The 24,158-nt window shown below is 38.2% G+C and overlaps 2 protein-coding genes across 5 annotated transcripts; one reads left to right on the forward strand and one right to left on the reverse strand.

Moving 5' to 3' along the window:
* The first annotated feature begins 1,468 nt into the window (after nucleotides 1-1,468).
* On the forward strand, nucleotides 1,469-14,080 carry SSB (small RNA binding exonuclease protection factor La). Of its 2 annotated transcripts, none has more exons than XM_036071983.2 (12): nucleotides 1,469-1,622; nucleotides 3,330-3,404; nucleotides 6,810-6,913; nucleotides 7,167-7,341; nucleotides 8,376-8,483; nucleotides 8,569-8,669; nucleotides 9,705-9,776; nucleotides 10,098-10,140; nucleotides 10,540-10,680; nucleotides 11,064-11,250; nucleotides 11,366-11,497; nucleotides 12,433-14,080. In XM_036071983.2, exons 2-12 carry the CDS (start codon nucleotides 3,339-3,341, stop codon nucleotides 12,522-12,524), a joined length of 1,221 nt encoding a protein of 406 aa, XP_035927876.1. In that variant the 5' UTR covers nucleotides 1,469-1,622; nucleotides 3,330-3,338; the 3' UTR covers nucleotides 12,525-14,080. The 2 variants fall into 2 exon arrangements, with proteins under 2 accessions (XP_035927876.1, XP_077927092.1); XM_078070966.1 differs by lacking the exon at nucleotides 1,469-1,622 and adding an exon at nucleotides 2,878-3,016.
* Nucleotides 12,525-20,330, reverse strand: METTL5 (methyltransferase 5, N6-adenosine). 3 transcript variants are annotated; one of them, XM_036071988.2, is made up of 8 exons: nucleotides 20,089-20,330; nucleotides 19,806-19,962; nucleotides 17,492-17,606; nucleotides 16,940-17,121; nucleotides 15,721-15,803; nucleotides 14,686-14,737; nucleotides 12,981-13,081; nucleotides 12,525-12,628 (listed from the first exon to the last, which is right to left on the reverse strand). In XM_036071988.2, exons 2-8 carry the CDS (start codon nucleotides 19,912-19,914, stop codon nucleotides 12,590-12,592), a joined length of 681 nt encoding a protein of 226 aa, XP_035927881.1. In that variant the 5' UTR covers nucleotides 19,915-19,962; nucleotides 20,089-20,330; the 3' UTR covers nucleotides 12,525-12,589. The 3 variants fall into 3 exon arrangements, with proteins under 3 accessions (XP_035927881.1, XP_035927877.2, XP_035927880.2); XM_036071984.2 differs by having other exon boundaries at nucleotides 19,806-19,983; XM_036071987.2 differs by having other exon boundaries at nucleotides 13,032-13,081; nucleotides 20,089-20,328.
* Between the last annotated feature and the right edge of the window lie 3,828 nt (nucleotides 20,331-24,158).

Raw genomic sequence — 24,158 nt, forward strand, 5'->3', positions numbered from 1 at the left:
GTGGCTGCATGGAGCTTGGCCCATGGAAGAGAGGGGAGGGGGAAGGCAGGGCAGGGAGGAGGGGGAAGGGAGGGGAGGGGAGGAGGAGGGAGGAGGAGGAGGGTGGGAGGGAACGGGGAGGGGAGGGGAGGGAGGAGTAAACCAGATGGGAACACTAACTAAATGTTCTGCAGTTACGGGCAGTTTCTGGCAGTAGACTGTATGCATCCGCTGTTCTACCCAGACACTGTAGGGCACAAATGTGCACTTACATTTGTTTAGGTGCCACTGTCTCTAGGCAGGGTCTGGGTCTTCTTTTTATTCCCAGTGCTAAGCTCCATACCAGGACATTAGTAGGTATGTAATAAACAGTTTGCTGAAAGGATGAGTGGGAGTACTCTGACATACATTTGATGTGTATTTTTAAATACCTATATTCTCACTGACTTGATCAAAAAGAAAATTAACTTTTTAAATTAAGTCTGGCAGAAAGTAGAGATTAGATAAGCATTTGTTGAGTAAATAAAAGAGAACCTGATTAATTTGAATTTAAATTACCTGAGTATAACTATTAATTTTTTCTTACCGGCTTGATGCAATGTCTGGATTGAATCTATAACTGCATTTCCCCCCCCCACAAATAAATACATTTGATCTATTTTGGAACTGCCAAAAAGCCCTGAGATCACTTAAAAGGCCATTTCACCAATATCACCTCAAATTTTCAAGAAAACTGAGGGAAAAATAGATGACCTCACCACAAGAAAAAAATCCTCTAAGTGACTAAATTATCGTGCAAAAAGTATACTAGTAGAAAAGGGCCCTAGCAGAGGCAATAGATTTCTGCACTAGATGGCATTTTGATCTTCTAAAATCACATTTTTTGTTTTAAATTAACATCATCTGCTCCTCCTGCTTTATGCAGTTCCCAGCAAGGTACATGTTGTATCACGTTTAACGCTCACAAAAACTGTACGAAGAAGGTGGTAGTTATTACTGGCCCCATTTTATACATAAGGGATAGATAAGTTTAGTAACTTGCCTTACGTCATAGCCTGTAAACAGGTGAGCCGTTATTTGAACACAGGCAGATTCCAGATTCCCAGCTCTTAAACGCTCTACTCTATTGTTTTCTCAACTCTAAGATTCCTGAATCTCTGATTTTTAAAAAAATTTCACTTGCCATTTTTTTGAGAACTATCACAACACGATGTAGGTTACATATACATACGGATCATTAAAACAATTTTTTTGGAAAAGTATAATCTGAAAAAAAGCCAAATACTTCATACGCACGAAAAGCGTTAAGTAGTATTGGAGATACAAAAGCAGTCCAGAAATGCTTAACAGTAAATACCTAACCTAACCCTCTCCAGAGCCCTGCGGGGCACTGGAACCCCACCTCAGCCGCGTGGGGGCGGGACTCCGCGGGCCGTGGGAGTCCGCGGCCGGCGCGCAAGCTCCTAGCGCTGTGCCGTCTCCTGCCTTACCCGAAGCTCCGCCCACGCGGGCCGCGAGGGCTGCCGGGACGGCCCCCATCTTCTTCACGCGCGGTAGGCCAGCCGGCGGCGCTGGGAAGTCGGGACGTTGTTGTGGCTGTTGGTGTTTGTGCGGCGTGGCTTTGTGGGACCGGGACCTTAAAGGTGAGCAACTCTCGGTGGCTGAAGAGAAGAAGTACAAAAGCATCTGCTTTGAGTGGCGACGGCGCATTGCATTTCCTTGTTGCCTCACGCGGGTGCGTCCACTCCTCGGCGTCCGCATGTTCGGGCGAGCGCCGCGTGGGCCGCAGCCCGAGGCGGCGCGCTGGGCTGGGAGCGGAGGGGCGCGTGCCGGGGCGAGGTGCAGACCTGGTCCCTGATGCAGGAGCCGGGCTTTCCCCGCACGAGGCTGGCGCCCAAGCGAGCCAGTGGTTGCTTTGGGACTGGGCTCTGGCGGGTCCTTTGGACGGACGCTGCCCGCATCCCTTCTGCGTCTTTAAGACTTCCTACCTGCCTGCCTTCTGGTGTCGCGGGGGGCAGACGTCTCGGGCCACTGGTTAAGTTTCTGAGGCGGTTGGCGGTAGTTCATCGCCGGAGGCTCCCTTGAATCCTGTGGGACAAACTGGAGGTCGGGGATTGGGGGCCGCAGGTGTTCTCTGGCGTCACTCTGGGGGGTTTTTAGTGTTCCTTATTCACTCACGTCAAGGATTCTGTGCGAAGTGAAAAAGTGTAGGTAATGTTTCACTTCTGGTTGTACACTCTGGAAAAGTATCTCATGAGACGAAGTTCCAAAATTAGGTAGGCCAAAGAAGTCTCGTACGGACCAAACAGTTCTTTTATCTCACTCACCCTTTGCTTTGTAAGGGGCCCTAGATCATGGTAACAATTTAGGAACGTAGGTTGTGGTCGACAAACACTGCATAAACTCGAGTAAATTTTGTAGTGGGATGGCACCATACAAATCCCTATTACAAGAGCTTCCAGTGTGCATCCAGATTATTGCATAGCAATTACAGTTTATAAAGCGATACTTCCAAGAAGTGTACCAAAGATAGTTCACTAGAGTCAACTAATGGCAGATACCCTGATGAGTTCTTATGGATATACTTTTGTAAATGTGGCTAACTGGGTGGTTTAATAGAGCACTGGAGGCAAGTGATTTGAAATCAGAAGACTTGGTTTGTGATCCCTAGCAAACCAATCTCACAACCTTACTTTTTCCTGCAATGCTAATGTCAGGGATGTGAAACAAGAAACTGGCTGTAAGGTTAACCAGTATATTGGTGAATTAGGAGACAAACCCTTAGCTTAACATTATTTTAGTGTCCCCAGATTTTTAAATTATCTTCATGTGTTCCTTAACATACCGCATCTAATCTAACCCTGATGGTTATATTTCATTTTTTCATCCTAAAGTTATGGTACTTAATCTTTGCTGATAACAAATTTTTGGTAAGTCAGTTACTAATTTTAAAAGAACTGCAACCCACACCAAACAAATAGGACTGAGATGCATAAAAATATACTGACAGATGGTGATCTGCTTAAAACTGGAAATGGTAAGTAGTGGAGTTTTTTGCCAAAAGCTTTCTTGATCAGCTAAGTGAAGATAACTACTTGCTTTGTTATAGAGATGGAACAGTGATTTACTGAAAGGGTTGCAGATTATCTATAGCTTTTCAATTTTCCATTACTTATTCCAACATTTTCTTGTTGAAATTTGAGAATTGAGTAGAGAAATTGAACCCGTGAAATTAAAAATTCTTGATTTTTAAGAAAACAATGTGATACTGATAATTTTAAAACATTCTTCTAATCTTGAGTGTTATGTAAAAATAATAACTCTTTATGCCAATTTGGGAAAATTTACAGATAGCCACAATGGCTGAAAATGGTGATAATGAAAAAATGGCTGCTCTGGAGGCCAAAATCTGTCATCAAATTGAGGTATGGTTCTTACGACATTAAACTGCAAAAATGTGCTCTTTGAAAGGAAATGTAGAGCCTCAAAACAAATACAGAAGGAACATTTAATTTCACTATATTGACCCTTTAAACGTTTCGTGTAAAGTATTAGATATCTGGTTTGTCTTTGATTCTTGGAATTAGATGAACTTAAAATAGTATACAGTTTTGTATTAGCCAATTTATGAAAGCCAAGACCTACAAACATTTCGAAAGGTAACACTACAGACTAGTGTTACCTTTTTGCTTTAGTTTCCTAGTCTATAAACTGAGGATAATAGTAATACTGTCCTCATAAGGTTGTTGGTGAAGATTACATTAGTTAATAAAATGTAAAACATTCAGAAGAGTTCCTGGCACATAAATAAGAGAACATAAAAATATTTTGTAAAGTACCTTCCCTTGTTAAATAACACTTTATCTATTTGAAGGTCCTAATAGGTTTTTCTGCCCAGTTAAGCAGACTGTTCTACAGTTGTCTTAGCATTTTTTTTTTTTTACCTCAGGTATTCTATTTAAATGGAAGCTTTACAGTGTCAATAATGGCTGCATGGGAAATTTTCGCTTAATGTTTTCTGTTCTTACTAAGGAACTTCAGATCGTATTATTTAGTGGTTTTGGAAGTTATCAGAACTTTTTTCTAAAGTTGCACTTCTCCGCCATTTAAAATGTCCTGTGCTACAACTTTTTGTACTAATTTAATTATAATTGTGAAGAAAAATTACAAACTATTCATTTAATATTTAGAACAGTACAAAGCTGTATATAGACCAAGTTAGTAATGTCCCTTTCACAATCTGCCACCTCTCAAATTCTACCCTTCTGAAGTAATCAAAGTCAAGAGCTTGGTGAATACCCTTTCACACTTTGTGGTCAGTGCTCACACTAACATAATTTTTATTTCCTTCCCTTTCTCCCATCAAACATGGGATGCATTTTGGGAGAGTAAAGTTTTATGTCATCAGTAATTTACCCAATTCCCTATTTGATTTGTAGGGTATTTCTAATTTTTTAGCTGTAACAGTTCCATGATGAATATCTATCTTCTTTCTTTCTTTCTTTCGCTTTAAAAATCAGCAAATCACTATTTTTATTGGCATGTTTCCCTACTTTGGCCTTAAGATTAGCTTAACACAGAAAAGTTTAATTCACCATCCAATTTTACATTAGCATTTTCCTCTTCACTTCTTTTTTTATTAGTTTCTTTTTTAAATATAAATTCAATTAATTAGCATATAGTATATTAATAGTTTCAGAGGTAGAGTTCAGTGATTCATCAGTTGTATATAACACCCAGTGCTCATTACATCATGTGCCCTCCTTAATGTCCATCACCCAATTACTCCATCCCTCCAGCAACCCTCAGTTTGTTTCCTATGGTTAAGAGTCTTTTCTGGTTTGTCTCCCTCTCTGATTACATCTTGTTTATTTTTCCCTCCCTCTATTTTCCTCTGTTTTGTTTCTTAAATTCCACGTAGGAGTGAGTCATATAATAATGGTCTTTCTCTGATTAACTTACTTTGCTTAGCATAATACCCTTTAGTTCCATTCACAGCGTTGCAAATGGAAAGATTTCATTTTTTTTTTTTTGATGGCTGAGTAGTATTCCATTGTATATAATACACTACATCTTCTTTATCCATTCATCCGTCAGTGGACATCTGGGCTCTTTCCATAGTTTGGCTATTGTGGACATTGCTGCTATATACATTGGGGTGCAGGTGCCCCTTTGGATCACTACATTTGTATCCTTTGGGTAAATACCTGGTAGTGCAATTGCTGGGTCATAGGGTAGCTCTATTTTTAACTTCTTGGGGAACCTCCATACTGTTTTCCAGAGTGGCTATACCAGCTTGCATTCCCACCAGCAGTGTAAGAGGGCTCCCCTTTCTCCACACCCTTGCCAACATCTGTCCTTTCCTGACTTGTTCATTTTAGCCATTCTGGTGTGAGGTGGTATCTCATTGTGGTTTTGATTTGTATTTCCCTGATGCCGAGTGATGTGGAGCATTTTTTCGTGTGCCTGTTGGCCATTTGTATGTCGTCTTTGGAGAAATGTCTGTTCCTGTCTTCTGCCCATTTCTTGATTGGATTATTTGTTCTTTGGGTGCTAAGTTTGGTAAGTTCTTTATAGATTTTGGATACTAGCCCTTTATCTGATAAGACATTTGCAAATATCTTCTCCTATTCTCTCGGTTGTCTTTTGGTTTTGTTGACTGTTTCCTTTGCTGTGCAAAAGCTTTTTATCTTGACGAAGTCCGAATAGTTCATTTTTGCCTTTATTTCCCTTGCCTGTGGAGATGTAGACAGCAAGAAGTTGGTGCAGCTGAAGTCACAGAGGTTGCTACCTGTGTTCTCTAGGATTTTGATGGATTCCTGTCTCACATTTAGGTCTTTCATCCATTTTGAGTCTATTTTTGTGTATGGTGTAAGAAAATGGTCCATTTTCATTCTTCTGCATGTGGCTGTCCAATTCATGTTTACTATCTTTATATAAAAACCTTAGTAAACATGTTTACTGATTTAAGATAAAATCCCTTAGGAAAAGATGTACCGGCTCAAGGGTTATGCACATTTTTAAAAACCTTTGATACTTACTGCCAGTTTACATGTCCTGCATGACCATTTCTCTGTGTTGAGGCCAATACTAGGTATTCTTGTTTTTAGAATTTTGGCCAGTTTGTTAGGTGAAAAATGCTATTTCATTGCTTTAAGTTGCATTTCTTTGATTAATAATGAAGTTCAACTTTTATATGTTTATATTACATTCTTATTTTTAGTAATTTTTTTGATGTCCTTTACCCATTTTTCTATTGGGGCTTTCAGGGTTTTTTCTTCTCTCTTGATTTATAAGAATTATTAACAAACTTCTTTGTTATTTGTCTTTTATTTTTTTGTTACTTTTGGCATTCCAAGTAGTCACACCTGAGTCTTTTCATGTATAGTTTTTTTTGTTTTTGTCTTTTTTTGCTTTTGTAGTGAGAGAGTGCCTTTATGCTTAAATTAGATAAACGCTCAGATATTTTTTAATTTGTAAAAATTAGAGTGATTAATCGATGTATTCCAGTTCTTTTTAACAGTCTGTTCTTTACACACTGATTTGAAACAAGAGGCCTCTCACATACTAAGTCCTTAACTATGTTTTTATTTTAATACTTGATAGTCTATTGACATATCTGCTAATTGTGTTGTTTCAGTAATCAATTTTTAGTTTTATCTTTCTGCTAATTTGTATTATAAATGTTTCACTATCATGTATTTAGGAGAAAATGTTTATTGCATGTATTTTTGAAAGAATAGAACATGGTGATGTAATGGTAATTAAAAACTCCAGGAATAGAGTCATTATTGTACAGTGCTCTGAAATATAATGTTATTATCTTGCAGTATTATTTTGGTGACTTCAATTTGCCACGAGACAAATTTTTAAAGGAACAGATCAAACTGGATGAAGGCTGGGTACCTTTGGAGATAATGATAAAATTCAATAGGTAAAACCTTTATTATTATTTTATTTTATTTATTATTATTTTGTAAGTAGACTCCACACCCAGTGTAGAGCCCAATACAGGGCTTGAACTCAGAACCCTGACATCAAGACCTGAGCTGAGATCGAGAATCAGATGCTTAACCAACTGAGCCACCCAGGCACCCCAGTAAAAACCTTTTTTAAATCATCTTTAGATTTTTCTGTAAACAAGTGCTACCACTAAGTTTTACAGTGCTTAAATATATATTCTTCAGGTTAAACCGTCTAACAACAGACTTTAATGTAATAGTGGAAGCATTGAGCAAGTCAAAGGCTGAACTCATGGAAATAAGTGAAGATAAAACTAAAATCAGAAGATCTCCAAGCAAACCCCTCCCTGAAGTGACTGATGAATATAAGAATGATGTAAAAAACAGATCTGTTTATATTGTAAGTGGGCCTTTAACACATTTAATTATATCTTAAATATCTTAATTTAGGAAAAAACAAAGTGGATAAGAATAAGGACTCAGGAATCATAGCTTTATCACTTACTGTATGTTCTTGGGCAATGTTCTTTTTTTTTTTTAAGATTTTATTTATTTATTTGACAGAGACACAGCGAGAGAGGGAACACAAGCAGGGGGAGTAGGAGAGGGAGAAACAGGCTTCCCGCGGAGCAGAGAGCCCGATGTGGGGCTCGATCCCAGGACCTGAGACCATGACCTGAGCCGAAGGCAGATGCCTAACGACTGAACCACTCAGGCGCCCCTTCTTGGGCAGTGTTCTTAACCTGCCTAAGCCTTATCTTCATAAATGGGGATAATATTTTTTACTTTATAGAACTTTTCTGAGAATTAATAGAAAACCCATATAACATTGTACAAAATCTTGGGCATATTGTAAGCACCCAGTGCCTATCAACTTCTTATTTGTCAATAGCTAAACTTGATAGTAATTTTTAGTATATGAATTTTTTAAGTAGATTTTTTTTATTCAGGAAAATTTAAGACCTGCAAAGGTCGATTGACTATATAATGTACCATTATCCACCTTCAACAGTTAACACATGATTGATCTAGTTTTATCTCTGCCCCAAGTGAATTATTTTGAAGATTTTATTTATTTATGTGAGAGAGAGTGATACTTGAGAGAATGAGGGAGAGAGAGGAGCAGGGGGAGGGGCAGAGGGAAAGATTCCCAGGACCCCAGGATCATGACCTGAGCTGAAGGTAGATGTCTTCCTGACTGAGCCACCCTGGCGCCCCCCAAGTGGATTACTTTGAAGCAAATTCCAAATGAGTCACTTTTATTGGACTAGAGAACAGTGGTTCAGCTCTTAACCAGAGCTGTTAAACATTTAAGAGACAGAGATATAGATAGATGTGTATATCCTGCCTTGGTTTCAAGACAAAATGAATCAGAATTTCTGATAAATTGTTTACCTGAGAAGGCATTTGTATATTTCTTTCTACTCTTCACAGAAAGGCTTCCCAACTGATGCAACCCTTGATGACATAAAAGAATGGTTAGAAGATAAAGGTCAAGTACTAAATATTCAGATGAGAAGAACATTACACAAAGCATTTAAGGTATGGTTGTATGATGTTACAGACTTTTCCTAGTTGAAAAATATATGGGACATTTTTAAAAAGAGTTTTCTTCCCCTTTTAATAGGGATCAATATTTGCTGTGTTTGATAGTATTGAATCTGCTAAGAAGTTTGTTGACACCCCTGGCCAGAAGTATAAAGATATAGACCTGCTAATACTTTTCAAGTAAGTCTTTATGCTGATATTTCTTTTGGCCACTTAGTTATATGGAATTGACACACTGGGATACAGAATATGGAATGGCATCCTCTGTAAGGACAGTATTTTTAGTATCCTTGGGCATTCTTTGATAAACACTTGAAATTTGCTTAGTGGAAACTACTAGTCCTTTGAGACCTTAAGAAGTTTTTTAATACCTTTTCACGATTAACAGTTAATAAAGGTTAAGTTTTGGGAGTTTTTTTTGCATCTAATACATATAATCAAGCTAGACGGTGAAATTTCGCCTTTTGTGTGGTTAGAGAATCAATCCCTGTCCAATTTCCAGTCTGTTCTTATTTCTCATAGTCTATATATACCTACATTTGTTTAGTACAAAGGATTATTTAATACAGATTTGGACCACATTCTTTAGTGTGTGTGTGTATGTGTCCAAAATTAGAACAAACCAGAGCATTTTTATGATAAAGTTAGGCCATTGTCCCCTACTTTCACATTATGTAATCTTCGAAGTGCCATGTACTAAACCTGATGGACTTAGAGATGTACTGTGATGAATCGTGTAATTTTAACTCTCAAAAGTATTTTTTAACATGATTTTCATAATTGCTCTTATTCTTGAGTTTCAGAGATTTAGAATTTTCTCCTTTTGTGAAAGTAACACTATAGAAAATTCTATGAGAAGTTATTTACAGAAGTCCTGGTTTACTTTTTTTCCCTATACATGAATGATAAAATCAATGAGATTGGTATGGACATCAGGTTTCTTTTTGTTTTGAAATTAGATAGTAGTGATGGTTGTACAATTCTGAATATACTAAAAACCACTGAGGTGTATGCTTTTAAAAGGTATACGTTTTATGAAATGTGAATTGTTTTTAGTAAAACTGTTATTAAATAACTTCCTTGGCATCTTTTGAATTTTTAGGTAATATGTTGATAGTAAGTGTAATATTCCTTCCTGTGCTTAAATCATTCAAAATAATTTGCTGTCTTATTTTTGTTCTCATGATCTCAGCCCCTGTATTTTGTGTTCTTTAGGGAAGATTACTTTGCAAAAAAAAATGAAGAAAGAAAGCAAAATAAAGTGGAAGCTAAATTACGAGCTAAACAGTAAGTACGTTGAGCCAGTCATTTTAATTCCTTAAAGCTTTAACAGGGATAGAGTTAGTGGTTCTGGGAAGTGGAGCTTGATGATGAGTTTTGAAATGAGTAGCAGTAGGCTTTTCTTTTGCTCCTGAAACATTAAGATCTTAAGCTGCCTTGATAATCTGGGGGCCAGATTGTGTTGCACTCTAGCCATGAGCAATCAGAAAACCTAACGACTGGCTTTGGTTATTCAGCAATGTGTGATCATGATCAAAGTTAACTTTATCAGGATTTAATTATCTCATACAGTAAATGGAAACATTCTAATTAACATTTCTTTTGTAGAGAGCAAGAAGAAAAACAAAAGTTAGCAGAAAATGCTGAAATGGTAAGTATATATCATTGGTACCCAAAGCTATATTTCAAATTTATGAGAATAAAAAGTGAGGACTTTTTGAAGCAAATACGTGAGCAAGTCTGTAGTTGTCATTGTATTAAAGTCATAGCCTAAATATTGCTTAAAATCATTACCTATCCAGAGAATAACTTAGTAACTAGATTTATATAATTAATACATATAGCTAAATATTATTTGTTGAAGAAATTAAGTAAGTTAAAATCAGAAGCCATTGTAGAACAAGGGATGACACAGGAAAATGCACTAACTGTTAAACTACTTTAAAATAGTATCTAGCTTTTTCCATGTATTAGGTATAGAGTGATTTAAGCCATTTCTGGTTTGTGGTTGCTTTTAAGAAACTTTTTATTACTTTGTATGTTTTTATAGAAATCTCTGGAAGAAAAGATTGGCTGCTTGCTGAAATTTTCAGGAGACTTAGATGATCAGACCTGTAGAGAAGATTTGCACATCCTTTTCTCAAGTCATGGTGAAATAAAATGGATAGACTTTGTCAGAGGAGCAAAAGAGGTTTGGAAACATTCGTATGCTTTTTAGCAATTAGTTTAAAAATCCATAGAAACTTAACTTTTAGAAGACAACATTAGTAGAAACAAAACAATTTTTTTTATTAATGTGTTTATGAAATAGTTTTTACTTGGTTATTTACTTTCCATTTTGTTATTGCCATCACTGGATGTAAGTCTGATATTTTCTGAATTATGCTATGAATAACTGTTGGTATTAGTGACTGCAAGTTTTGTGGTAACTTCCTGAAGTTCAGTTATAATTCATTGAAATTGATAATGACAGAGAAGGTTTGCAGGGTAGGAAAAATTTTTGAGTGAAGGAATTAACTATGGAACTAAAAAAAAACTTAAGGTTGTGGCTTTCATTGTCTGTCTTTGGTATAGGGGATAATTCTTTTTAAAGAAAAAGCTAAGGAAGCACTGGATAAAGCCAAAGATGCAAATAGTGGTAACCTACAATTAAGGAACAAAGAAGTGACGTGGGAAGTACTAGAAGGAGACGTGGAGAAGGAAGCACTGAAAAAAATCATAGAAGATCAACAAGAATCTCTAAACAAATGGAAATCAAAAGGTCATTAGTTCTATTTGTCTTTGACCATTGGTTATTTTAACTCATTTGCTTGTTCAGAGACAGTGACAAGAGATTTAAAACATTTCTTATGGATTTCTCAATTATGTTTCTATAGGTCGCAGATTTAAAGGAAAAGGAAAGGGAAATAAAGCTGCCCAGACTGGGTCTGCTAAAGGAAAAGTACAGTTTCAGGGCAAGAAAACTAAATTTGACAGTGATGATGAACATGATCAAAATGGTGCATCTGGTAAGTTTTTCTAAGTCCTTTGGTACTTTCATGAGAAATTATTTGTGGGAAAGAACAGTAGTGTGGTTTTTCACCTTCTGTATAAGTGACATTCTTGGACTATGATTTATACAAGTTATACAGCTTTACAAGTGGAAAACAAAGATGTTTGGAAGGTAAGCTTAGAGAGCAGAAGATCTGTACTAAAAGGAAAGCCTTCTCATTGGTGTTGGGAAGTTGTTGCTTTTTAAATTTTTACTTATTTATTTATTTTTTAAAGATTTTATTTACTTATTTGACAGTGAGCACAGCAGGGGGAGCAGCAGGCAGAGGGAGAGGGAGAAGCAGGCTCATGGAGCAGGGAGACCGATTCAGGACCCGATCCCAGGACTCCGGGATCATGACCTGAGCTGAAGGCAGACGCCTAACAACTGAGCCACCCAGGCGCCCCAGTTGTTGTTTTTTTATTTTATTTTTTTATTTTTTATTTTTTTAAATTTTATTTATTTATTTGACAGAGAGAGACACAGCGAGAGAGGGAACACAAGCAGGGGGAGTGGGAGAACGAGAAGCAGGCTTCCCGCTGAGCAGGGAGCCCGATGCGGGGCTCGATCCCATGACCCTGGGATCATGACCTGAGCCGAAGGCAGACGCTTAACCGACTGAGCCACCCAGGCGCCCCAGTTGTTGCTTTTTTAAAAAAAGATTTTATTTGAAAGAGGAGAGCAAGCATGAGTGGGGGGATGGGCAGAGGCAGAGGGAGCAGCACACTCCCCACTAAGCAGGGAGCTTGGGATTGTGACCTGAGCCTAAGGCAGACACTTAACCCGACTGAGCCACTCAGGCGCCCCAGGAAGTTGTTGCTTTTTAAACAGAATTATTTTTGTTAATTATGCTCAATATTAAAAGAGTAATGCTTATCTAGTGAACTTAACAAAAATTCTGTTACTGTATAGGACCAGTAAAAAGAGCAAGAGAAGAAACAGACAAAGAAGAAGAACCTACACCAAAACAACAGAAAACAGAAAATGGTGCTGGAGACCAGTAGTTTAGTGAAAAAAATTTTTTATTCATCTTACTTAGGTTTTAAGCTGCTTTTGTCTTTAGAGGCTTTTAAAAAGAAAACCGAATTAGATCCACTTCAATATCAACCTGTAAGAAAGGAAATTTTTTTGTTGTTTAACTTGTCTTTTTTTGTTATCCAAATGAAGATTTTTTTAAATGTATAGTTCTGTTTTGTGTTATTTCAAATGATTCAAATATCAAAAGACTCTTCCACTAAATTGCCTTTGTAATATGAAAATGTATTAGTACAAACTAATAAAATATGTACTATATAAAAAGAGCAAAAACTTAGTTTTTTTATTTTTGTGCCTAAAGCATTTGAGAAAGAATATCTTACACCAGAATATCGGCTGTTATGCCATCGATAATTATTCTCCCTCCTAGGCTAGCATTCTGTATTTACTCAGGCAACTTGATAACATTGGAAATAATTACTTACTGAAAAGTTCTTCAGTACTGAATGTAGGTAAGCCAGAATTAAGAGACTTACTGATTTCTTTTTATGAAATTTGTATGATGCTGGCAGGTCATATCGCAGCTCTATAAAACAAAAGCCATCTAAGAATAAAAATTCATTTGCTATCCCTGATATACATACATACATATGTAAATTAAAACAGAATTAAGGAAGTACTTAACCTTGGTAAGCAAAACACTTCAGACCTGTCACTTTAACTTATCCAAAGACTGACTTTATATTCCCAAGATTAGCCATGGCTGAGGTTGGTGTTTCTGCTATTTTAGTCATTTATGCCAAAATTTGAGGTTATGGGGAAGAATTTGAAAGGATAACAATTGGATAGAAGATGATAGTACCTTTCTAATTTCCTAATAATCTATAGCTAGCAATCATAATAATCATGCTTATTTTTTAAAATTTCTTGTCTGGATTTTAATATTGGTAGTAAGTAGCTAATTATTTTCCTATTAAGCTCTCAAGTGAAATACATTTTTCTTACTCTAAGAAATCATATAGGTTCTCTAAGCTCACTCATCAGTCTTGAGGGATGGCAATAGACTGCCTATCCTTCATATTTTGCAACATAAATTATAGGTTACAGCTCTCAAATTTCAATGTGTAATCAAATCACCTTCAAATAAATCTTTTTAAAATGTGTATTATAACTTAGTAAGTCTGGGTAGATCCTGAAATTCTGCAAGTCTCATCTCCCAAGGGATGTCAATACTGATGGTCTGAGGACCACATGTGGAGTAGCAAGGCACGGGCTTGGTATACTTGGAATTGTTCTAAGTTGATGTTATAATACCTTAAACTAGGTAAGGAATGACAATACTGGATAAATAGGACTGACACAGACTTTTCCACATTACATTACTATGAATAGGACTAGTTACATGGTTAACACCACAGTGCTAATCCTAGTCACTTTATTATCAAGTAAAGAACATTTCCCCCTTACTGTACTTACTTCAGCCTTCAGAATTATTTGGATTATCGTTAGCTTCTAGTGATGTTTTTCCCATTTTGATGTTTGTGAATATTACCCAATTTGCTAATAAAAATGTATCAAACATTAACTTACAGTGTGGATGATTATATCTTATCCCCCACTAAAAGAAAAAAGCTTCATGTTGTCTGACTCCAGGGACAATTAGAAAATTGAAATGGAAAGGCAGGCAGGCATGATCTGGTGGTATTTTCCATCACTCCCAAGCCCAAGCTCTACCATCACTATGATGCTATATATTGTTCTGTCTGAGCCTGGAGTGACCAAATAGTTGGGTGCTATTAGGAATTTTCAGCAAAATGCATAAATTGGATTGTCTTAGGCAAACACTGATACCCTGTCTTCATTTCCAGTCCATTCATTACCAACCCCTCACATTTCGTCAAACTGAAAACTTTTTTTTTTTTTTAAGATTTTATTTATTAGCACACAAGATGGGGGGAGAGGCAGAGGGAGAGGGAGAAGCAGACTCCCCCTGAGCAGGGGCTCGATCCCAGGACTCTGGGATCATGACCTGAGCCGAAGGCAGCCGCTTAACTGTGCCACCCAGGTGCCCCTGAAAACATGTTCTATGGCATCTTAGCACCTATAAAATTGTGGTTGAGCTAATGTATTATTGACCTTAAGTAATTAGGGTTTAGATGTATTTTGTGAGAAACTTAAAAATTGTCTTACCTGCAATAATATCTATCTTGATTTTCCATTCTGCAGCTTTCTTTTGAATATGCTGAAGATAACAACATGTTAATATGAGCTGATTTTTTTTTTTAAGATTTTATTTATTTGACAGAGACACAGCGAGAGAAGGAACACAAGCAGGGGGAGTGGGAGAGGGAGAAGCAGTCTTCCTGCTCAGCAGGGAGCCCTATGTGGGGCTCGATCCTAGGACCCTGGGACCATGACCTGAGCCGAATCGAAGGCAGATGCTTAATAACTGAGCCACCCGGGCACCCCAATGTGAGCTGATTTTTAAAATAATTTTTTGAGACTTGCTTTTTGGCTAATACTTCATATTAAGTTTTTAAGCTTTTAAAATTTCATTAGAATTTAGACTCTTAAAAAATTTTCAACTGGACTGGTTTTGAAAGTAAGAAACCAGGCCATTTCAATTATAAGAGTACAGGTGAGTTATATATATAGGTGATGAAGCTGAAAAATACCTAGACCAAGATAACACAGGGAAGTGGTAGTTTGGATTTGAACCTCAGCAGTCTGGCTCTGCAGTGTGTGTCCTTAGTTACTATTTTATTGACAAAAAATATACCCAGTTTTCTAGAATATATCTTCTACACCCCCATATGTTACATTGCTGGCAAGAATAATGGAAGCAGAGGTTCTGAACTCAGATCAGTTTATTTAGCTCCAGGCTCAGTGTTCTTAAAAATCAGGTCTTACTGCCTCCCTTATGCACACAAAGCCACAAAGGGACAATGGGACTACCAGGAGTTAGGCAAACTAGGATATATTGTAACCTTAGATATACCACACTTCTCTACTGAATTGTAGTCTCTCCTGGTAACAGTTCCTGCCTGAGCAAATCTTTGACAAAAGAAGTTATATAGGCTGGAAGAAAACTAGTCACAAATGCTAGCTAGTTAGAGGGAAAATTGTTTCTAAGTGCCAGATGTTTAAAAAGTAATTAGTATTCACAGCAAATCCTTAAAACACTGTCATGAATTTTGAAGTAATATCGTGATGATTTGAACTTACATCTCTAGTGGAGGATTTGTGTAAAGAGTATACTGCTGTTCTTGCCATTTCCAAAGCAGTCTTCAGAAATGCCATATCTGTCCCTGTTAAGAGTAGAAAAAGCTCATATTTACTTAAATGTATATACCTGTTATCAAAACAATATTAAATGAATACCAGGTATTTAAAAACTTTTTCCCCAAATTCCAAAATAGACACTTGATATTCTTCCTGCCAAAAGACAAGATACAAAAAAGTAAAATATAGGGGTGTCTGGGTGGCTCAATCAGTTAAGCGTCTGCCTTCGGCTCAGGTCACGATCCCAGAATCCTGGGATTGAGTCCTGTATCGAATCTGGCTCCCTGCTCAGTGGGGAACCTGCTTCGTCCTCTCCCTCTGCCCCCTCTCCCCCAGTTCATGCTCTATCTCAAATAAATAAATTAAAAAGAAAAGTAAAATATTTATCTTTTAAGGTTGATAGAATGAAACCAGAATTATACTATCTTCTTTAAATAAGGCAAAAGTAAAAATTTTAATGTTCCAAATTAACAACTCTCAAGGGAGAAGAGAACAGGTAGCATAGTAATCAGAATCAGGCAGAGGATGGAGGGAGAACTCTTTAAATTATTTATGTCTTCGGGGTGCTTGGGTGGCTTAGTTAAGTGTCTGCCTTGGGCTCAGGTCATGATCCGTAGGTCCTGGGATTGAGCCGGGGCCAGCTCCCCACTCAGCAGGGAGTCTGCTTCTCCCTCTGTCCCTCCCTTGACCCCCCCCCATAGCTTTCTCAAATAAATGAATAAAATCTTAAAAAAATAAACTGTTCATGTCTTTTCTTCTCACAGACTTTCTATCCTCCTTGCCTATAGCATACACAAGATAAATAGCCACAGTCAGTCACTATTACTAATGAACACATGTTGAAACCCTCGGTGTGTTAAGACATTAAAAAGAGGTTCTAAAAGTATAAAATCCTTTACAGAATTATAAGGGTTAGGTAAATCATTTTTGACAGTGAAGTATAAATGGTAAATTAATAAGACTATTCACTTAGTACAAATAGGTGAAAACAAAGAGTGAAAAATTGAATTTCTAAACAAACTGAAATTGTAGTAATTACACAGGTAAGAGATTGTTTATTTAATGAACAGTGATAAAATCATTTAACCCAAACAATAAGAAAATGACTTTTAAAACTTGCTTTTCTACACATATATCAGTACACCTGAGTCTTTTTACTAACCTTTATTATTTTTGGTCCCAAAGGGAGGATTCATAATTACCGTATCAAATGACTTGGACATTCTGTTAGATAATGAGCACACATCACATTGAACCATGTCAACATTTGTTAACTCAAACTCTTCCACATTCCTATTAAATACTTCCAATGCATCTTCATCTATGTCAAATCCAACACACAACCTGTAAATACAGAACACACATAAAGAACGACTACTTACAGTTCCCAAATCAAAACAATAACAAAATCAAAACCATATACCTTTTTAACCCAACTGGCAAAGTAAGAGTGAATGTTGCCTTTCAACAGCATGATTTCCCAACCTGGCAAGGGTTGGAAATTCAGGTGTGTATAAAAGGGAGGCATCTGATAGCTGCTGTTAATGTTTTGTTTTTTGTTTTACTGTTCTGCTCATTCAAAATGTACTCAGTATCAGATTCTTGCTCCCCTCATCTCATACTGTAGAGTCCCATAAATCTAATTCAATTAATCCTATTTATGTTTCTTATTCAGGCCACCCTATACCCAAACATTATATACAGGATCACCTACCCTGCTCCTAACATTGCAGTTCCGATGCTAAGAACTCCACAACCACATCCTAGATCTGCAACCACTTTATTTTCAATGTCATCATATGTATTATGGATTGTATAGAGCATACATGCTAAAAAATCAAAAAACATATTAGGGAATAAGAGCAAGTTGATGACCAAAATCCAGTTCATGTAAATGACTAATTCAATTTCTTATCTTGCATTATTCCTCCCCCAAATGGTGTTCCAGATTATTAAAACAACAATAACAACAACAACAAAAACCATAAGGTATAATATCTTGGTATTAGTAAGAGGCCCCACAAGGAACAATAACACACACCAGTGGTTCCCAAAAACTACTCTGGTGACAATGCCAAGAATGACAAAAATTTTGAAATAAAATGAGAAAAATAAGGTTAAAATGTTTTTTTCCTCAGCCTGTTCAAAATTCAAAATTGCCACACACACATATACATCAGTTCTTTCTTTGATGTTGAAATATTTTTGCAAGGATGGTAAGAGTAAATAGGTTTTAAAAATACCTTTCCTTGTCAAAATATAAACTTGGCAACCCTGTATCAGTCAGTCCCCCAAAATTGTTTTGAAATTTTACTGATCTGTGAAATCTGTAAGTCTGGGAACCACTAATATTGAACAAGCATTAACATTAAAAAGGCCCAGAACTTTTTGACAAGTTTGTCACCAGAACACAGGTACCCTAAGTACAAGCTAGAATGGGAGAAGTCCTATATCCACAATACAGCCTTTAGACAGATACACTCATGATCTACAGACACATATATTCGTAATCTAATGAGAACTGAGGAGCAGAGCAGAAACTGCTGAGATCAGAAAGGGTTCTTTCAAATACACAAAGGTCTGGGATATATACTAAAGGTTAAGCATGAATTAAACCACTGATCTCTCCCTGTGGATATGTGAACCAGCAAGAACTACTGGCCATCACTGAAGCCTTAGTACCCAGAGGTTTTATCAAAAACACAATTAGGGGCACCTGGCTGGCTCAGCTGGTGGAGCATGCGACTCTCAATCTCAGGGTTGTGAGTTCGGGCCCCACACTGGGTTTAGAGATTACTTAAAAATAAAATCTTAAAAAAAAAAAACAACCCCACACAATTAGAGGGATATCTCAATCTGACTGCTATCCCAATTACTGCTACCCGTGTTAGTGACTTTGAAGCTGGTATCTCAAAGAATTAGCACATCCAAGTGCATGTTACACCCTGGGTATGAGCAATGGATATTTTTTTTTTAAAGATTTTATTTATTTATTTGAGAGAGAGAATGAGATAGAGAGCATGAGAGGGGGGAGGGTCAGAGGGAGAAGCAGACTCCCCGCTGAGCAGGGAGCCCGATGCGGGACTCGATCCTGGGACTCCAGGATCATGACCTGAGCCGAAGGCAGTCGCTTAACCAACTGAGCCACCCAGGCGCCCGAGCAATGGATATTTTTAAAAAATTAGACTTCACTAAGAAACCCTATAGCCAGAATACACTAGAGAAGTCATCTAAATTGAGAAAACAGGTCTTAACCCAGACACAGTTTTGTGCCAATTTTTGGTTGGAATTATGATAATATGTTGGTGTTAAGTGCAGGTATATACTTTCATTGGCTGCTTAGAAACAGAACTATGTTGAAGCTGGGAGGGATTCCCAAATTAATTTTCCCAAGACTCCTCAATGACTTTGGCAATGTTTACTAAATATGGTTTTTCCTGGGTTGTCTCCTGCACTCCCAGTATCGATCCCTTGCATCAAGCAACACTGATGACTCTCAGATCACTAAAAACTGAAACGCATCCTCATCTTTATAGCACCTATTCTGGATTTGTTAAAACGCAGTCCTTTGGCTACCAACTCTAGTATTCATTCTAGGGCGAGTATAGCACAGGAATTCTTGCACTTGCAATTCGTTGCAATAGAAAATTGATCCTTACTTAGCAAATGTGTACTGAGCTCCTAACTAGTATCAGGAACTCTTCTAGACACGGAATTCTGTGAGCACGACCGACAAATTCTTTGCCCTTAAGGAGTTTATAGTGTAATGAGAGAAACAAACACATTAAAATGATGTCTTACAGTGTTAAGAGGTATGCAGAAAACCAAGCAGTCAAACAATAAAGTGGGGGGGGGGGGGACTGTCTTTAGCTGCGGTGTCAAGGAAGTCGTCTCTAACGTGGTATGTAATCTCAGAGCAGAATTCCTCTAGACGTTCTTTGTATTCAAATAACTGTTCTATTTTCATTATGGAGTAAGTAGATAGGACAAACCCGGGGCAGCAAAGACGTGGTCACCAGCCGCCCTACCTGCAATGTGCGGCCTGGTTGGATACTGTTCTAGAAGTAACTTGGGCTTTTCGAATCCATCCACTTGTTGCAGGCGACTTTCTAGTTCCTTAAGCCTTAACTTCTTCATTTTTTTTTTTTTTTAAGTGTGAGTTCGCCGGATTTAACGGCACTGGATCTGCAGAGAAACCCATTTAACCTGCATCTCCCCCCGTTGCCCCCCCCCCGAGTCCACCCCCACCCCACCCCTTTTCCAGCGCCACTGGCCGGGGCCGGGCTGGGGAGGCAGGAGCGAAGGGCACACCTAGCCCAGGCTCTTCCTGCTTTCCTTCCAGCTCCAGCAGCGGGCGGAGTCTTCCGCCAGCCTTCGACCCGCCTCCAGGATATACTGTGCCGGTCTCGGGCTTCTCAGATACCCGAGGCGGCCCCGGCCTGGCCTGCAGCCGACCGAAGATTCTTCCAGCGGCGTCCGGGTACTTCAGGAGACTGCTGGCGCCGGGACCGGGACCGGGGCCGGAAGCGCTGCTACGCACGCGCGCTCGTGTCCGCTGCCCAGGAGCCCCGCGCGGAGCTGCAACCGCGGCCCCGCGCACAGGTTCCGCCGGCTACCCTGGAGCGTCATCCACTCCTATCCCCGCCGGGTTCTCACGACCGGTAGTACCCTCCCTTCTCGAAGCTACGGAACCGCCTCCCACCGCCTGTCACAGCGCCCAAACCCTGTAGCTTTCTTTGAGTACCTGCAGGCCCTCAAAGAATGGGGGAAGAAAGAAGGTGAAAGTGAGGGTAAAAGTCACGGTCACTTGGTGTTAATGCCTGGTGTGGCTCTTTCTGTCTCCGGTCTCACGAGGCCCCTCTCAAAAAGTAACATTCGCCACTCACCTTTGCCTCCTTGGCCAAATGTACTTCATTTTACATTTGTTTTCCTCTTTTTAGGTCACCTGTGTCACTTAACACTCACAGGTTGGTGATGTCAGAGATGTCAGAGAAGCCTAAACTCAGCCTAAACTCTAAATGAAGGAATAGGTAGTGTGTCAAACGCTGGAAAGAGGTCAGCCTTCATGGAGGAGAAGCACAAACCAGGTGGTAGTGGGCTGTGAAATGAATGGAAGTGTAGGAATTAGAGTAAATGTGAGCAATTCTTAAGAACGTGGCTATGGAAAGAGAAGTGAGAATGGTTGCTGCTAAGTAAGGTTGGGGGAAGTTTTGTTTTTTAATGGTAGCAGGAGATATGAGCACACCTAAATACAGACAAAATAGCTCTAATAGAAAGGCAGGCGTTTAAAATACAAGAAGGCTAGGGAAGGCTGACGGTTCAGTCCCTTAGGCGTGGGACTCTTGGTTTCTGCTCAGGTCTTGATGTCAGCGTGGTGAGATGGAGCCCCAAGCGGGCTCAGAGCTCAGCCGCAGTCGGCTGGAGAGTCTCTCCTGCCCCTCCCCCTCCTCGGTGCGCCCGTGTGCGCGCGCGCTCTCTCTAAAATAAAAATCTTAAATAAAATACAAGAAGGATATTGGAAGGAGTTAGAATCCTGAGAAGATAGGATCCTGTGCCTAAGTGAAAGGATTGCCCTTAATCTGGAGAATGGATATTTTTCATTATTAAGGGAAGAAAAAAAGAAATGGATGGATGAGGATGAACTAGACAGAGTGGCGTCTGAGGCTATTTCCTATGAATAGTAAAATTCAAAGTTGTCTGTTATGGAGATTAAATGAGTTAATACATATAAAGTCCTTACTGCATGTAGTACACAAAGTTGTTACATAACAAATGCCCAATAAAATGTTAGCTCTTAGTGGTGGTGGTGTCTGTTGAGAAGGAGGTGGCTGGAGTAAGGAGGTGGAGCCAAATGAATGAATGAAACTAGCCAGGTATATTGAAGGACAGTGAATTCACTGAGGTTGAAGGCAATTTTTTCTAAGGTAAAGGTTTTATTTTGAGATAATCGTAACTTTGTATATAACTATAAAAAATTGTACTTAGAGATCCTGTGTCTCTTTTCCCTAGTTTCCCCCAATGATTACATTTTGCGAAAGTATAGTACAGTATCACAACTAGGATATTGACAGTGATACAGTGAAGACAGCATTTCCATCACCATGAATATCCATGATGTTGCACTTTTGGCCACACCTAGTTCATTCTAGCCCTGACTCCCTCCATAACCCCTGGCAACTACTGATCTGTTCTCCATTTCTAGAATCTTCCCATTTCAAGAACTTCATATAAATGGAAGCATACAGTGTGTAAACTTTGGGGAATGGCTTTTTTTTCACTCACCATAATTTTCTGGAGATCCTTCTAAGTTGTGTGTATTAATAATTTGTTCCTTTTTATTGCTGTGGTATATATGTATCAGAGTTCATTTAAACATTCACCCCCTGAAGAACATCTGCGTTCCTTCAAATTTTTGTCTATTACAAATAAAGCTGCTATGAAAATTAATGTACAGCTTTTGTGTGAACACAAGTTTTGATTTCTCTGGGATAAATGCCCAGCAGCACAATTACTGGGTCATATGGTTAATCTATGTTTAGTTTTTTAAGAAACTCCAAGCTTGTCCAGAGTGGCTACACCATTTTACATTCCCATCAGTCATGTATGAGTGATCCAGTTTCTCTGCAGCCTCGCCAACATTTGGTGTTGCCACAGTTTTTCATTTTAGTTATTCAGACAGGTGTATAGTGACATCTCATTAAGATTTTAATTTGCACATCCTTAATGGCTAATGATGGTGAACACTTCTTCATGTGCTTATTTGCCATCTATATATCCCTTTTGGTGAAATGTCTTTTCATTTCTTTTGCCTATCTTCTAATTGAATTTTTTTTTACAGCTGAGTTTTGAGATTTCTTAATATATATTAGATACTAATCCTTTGTCAGATATGTGGTTTCTAAACATTTTCTCTCAGTATGCAGCTTGTCTTTTCATCCTTTTAACACTCTTTTGCAGAATAAAAGTTTTCAACTTTGATAAAGTTCAGTTTGTCAACTTTTCTCTTCATGGATCAATCTTCTGACATCAAGTCTAAGAACTCTTTGGCCCTAAAACTAAAAGAGACTTGCTCCTATGTTTTTTTGGTGAAGGTTTTATAGTTTTCCATTTAATTTTTAACCTGTGAATCTGTATCGAATTATTTGTTATATAAAATTTGAGGTTTTGGTGGAGTGTTTTTTCTTCTCTATGAATGTCCAATTTACTATAGCACCATCCACTGAAAAGGCTACACTTTCTCCATTACTGCTTTTGCACCTTTGTTGAAAATAAGTTGAGTCTATTTGTGTGGGCCAATTTCTGGATTTTCTACTCTGTTCTATCAACCTGTACATCTAGACATCCTCCAGTACCACACAGTCTCAATTACTGAAGCTATAAAATAAATTAGGTATTTTGAGTCCTCCCACTTTATTTTTCTTTTTAAAAATTGTGTTGGGGTGGGGTTCCTGGGTGGCTCAGTCAGTTAAGCGCTTAACTCTTGATCGCAGCTCAGGTCTTGATCTTAGGGTTGTGAGTTCAAGCCTAGAATTGTGGAGCCTACTTAAAAAGAAAAAAAAAAAACTTGGGGTGCCTGGCTGGCTCGGTTGGTAGAACATGTGACTCTTGATCCCAAGGTCTTGAGTTCAAGTCCCGCATTGGGCATAGGGAAAAAAAAAAGAAAATATCGTCTTAACTATCTAATTCTTTCTTTTAAAATTTTACATTGTTTTATTTTTTTATTTATTTTTAAAGATTTTTAAAATTTATTTATTTGACAGAGACACAGCGAGAGAGGGAACACAAGCAGGGGGAATGGGAGAGGGAGAAGCAGGCTTCCCGCAGAGCAGGCAGCCCAACGTGGGGCTGGATCCCAGGACCCCAGGATCATGACCTGAGCCGAAGGCAGACGCCTAACGACTGAGCCACTCAGGCGCCCCTTAACTATCTAATTCTTATGTTTCCAAATAGATTTTAGAGTAAACTTGTCAATATTACAGAAAATGTTGTTGGGATTTTGATAGGAATTGAGTGAAACCTATACATCAGTTTGTGAAGTATTAACATCTTTACTACATTGATTCTTCCACTCCATGAATACAGTGTCTTTCCGTTTACTTAGATCTTCTTTGATTTCTTTCATCATTATTCTGTAGTTTTCTGCATATAATTCCTGTACATATTTTGTTAGACTTACACTTACGTATTTAATTTGTGTTTTGAGCAAATGTAAGTGGTATTACATTTTAAATTTCAATTTCCAAATGTTTATTGATAACATATAAAAATACACTATGTTTATCTTATATCCTGTAATCTTACTAAACTCACTTATTAGTTCCAGGAAGTTTTTGTTTGGTTTTGTTTTAGTAGATTCCTTGGAATTTTCTATGTAGAAAATC

Source organism: Halichoerus grypus, chromosome 4 (genome assembly GCF_964656455.1).
Source record: "Halichoerus grypus chromosome 4, mHalGry1.hap1.1, whole genome shotgun sequence".
Lineage (NCBI taxonomy): Eukaryota > Metazoa > Chordata > Mammalia > Carnivora > Phocidae > Halichoerus > Halichoerus grypus.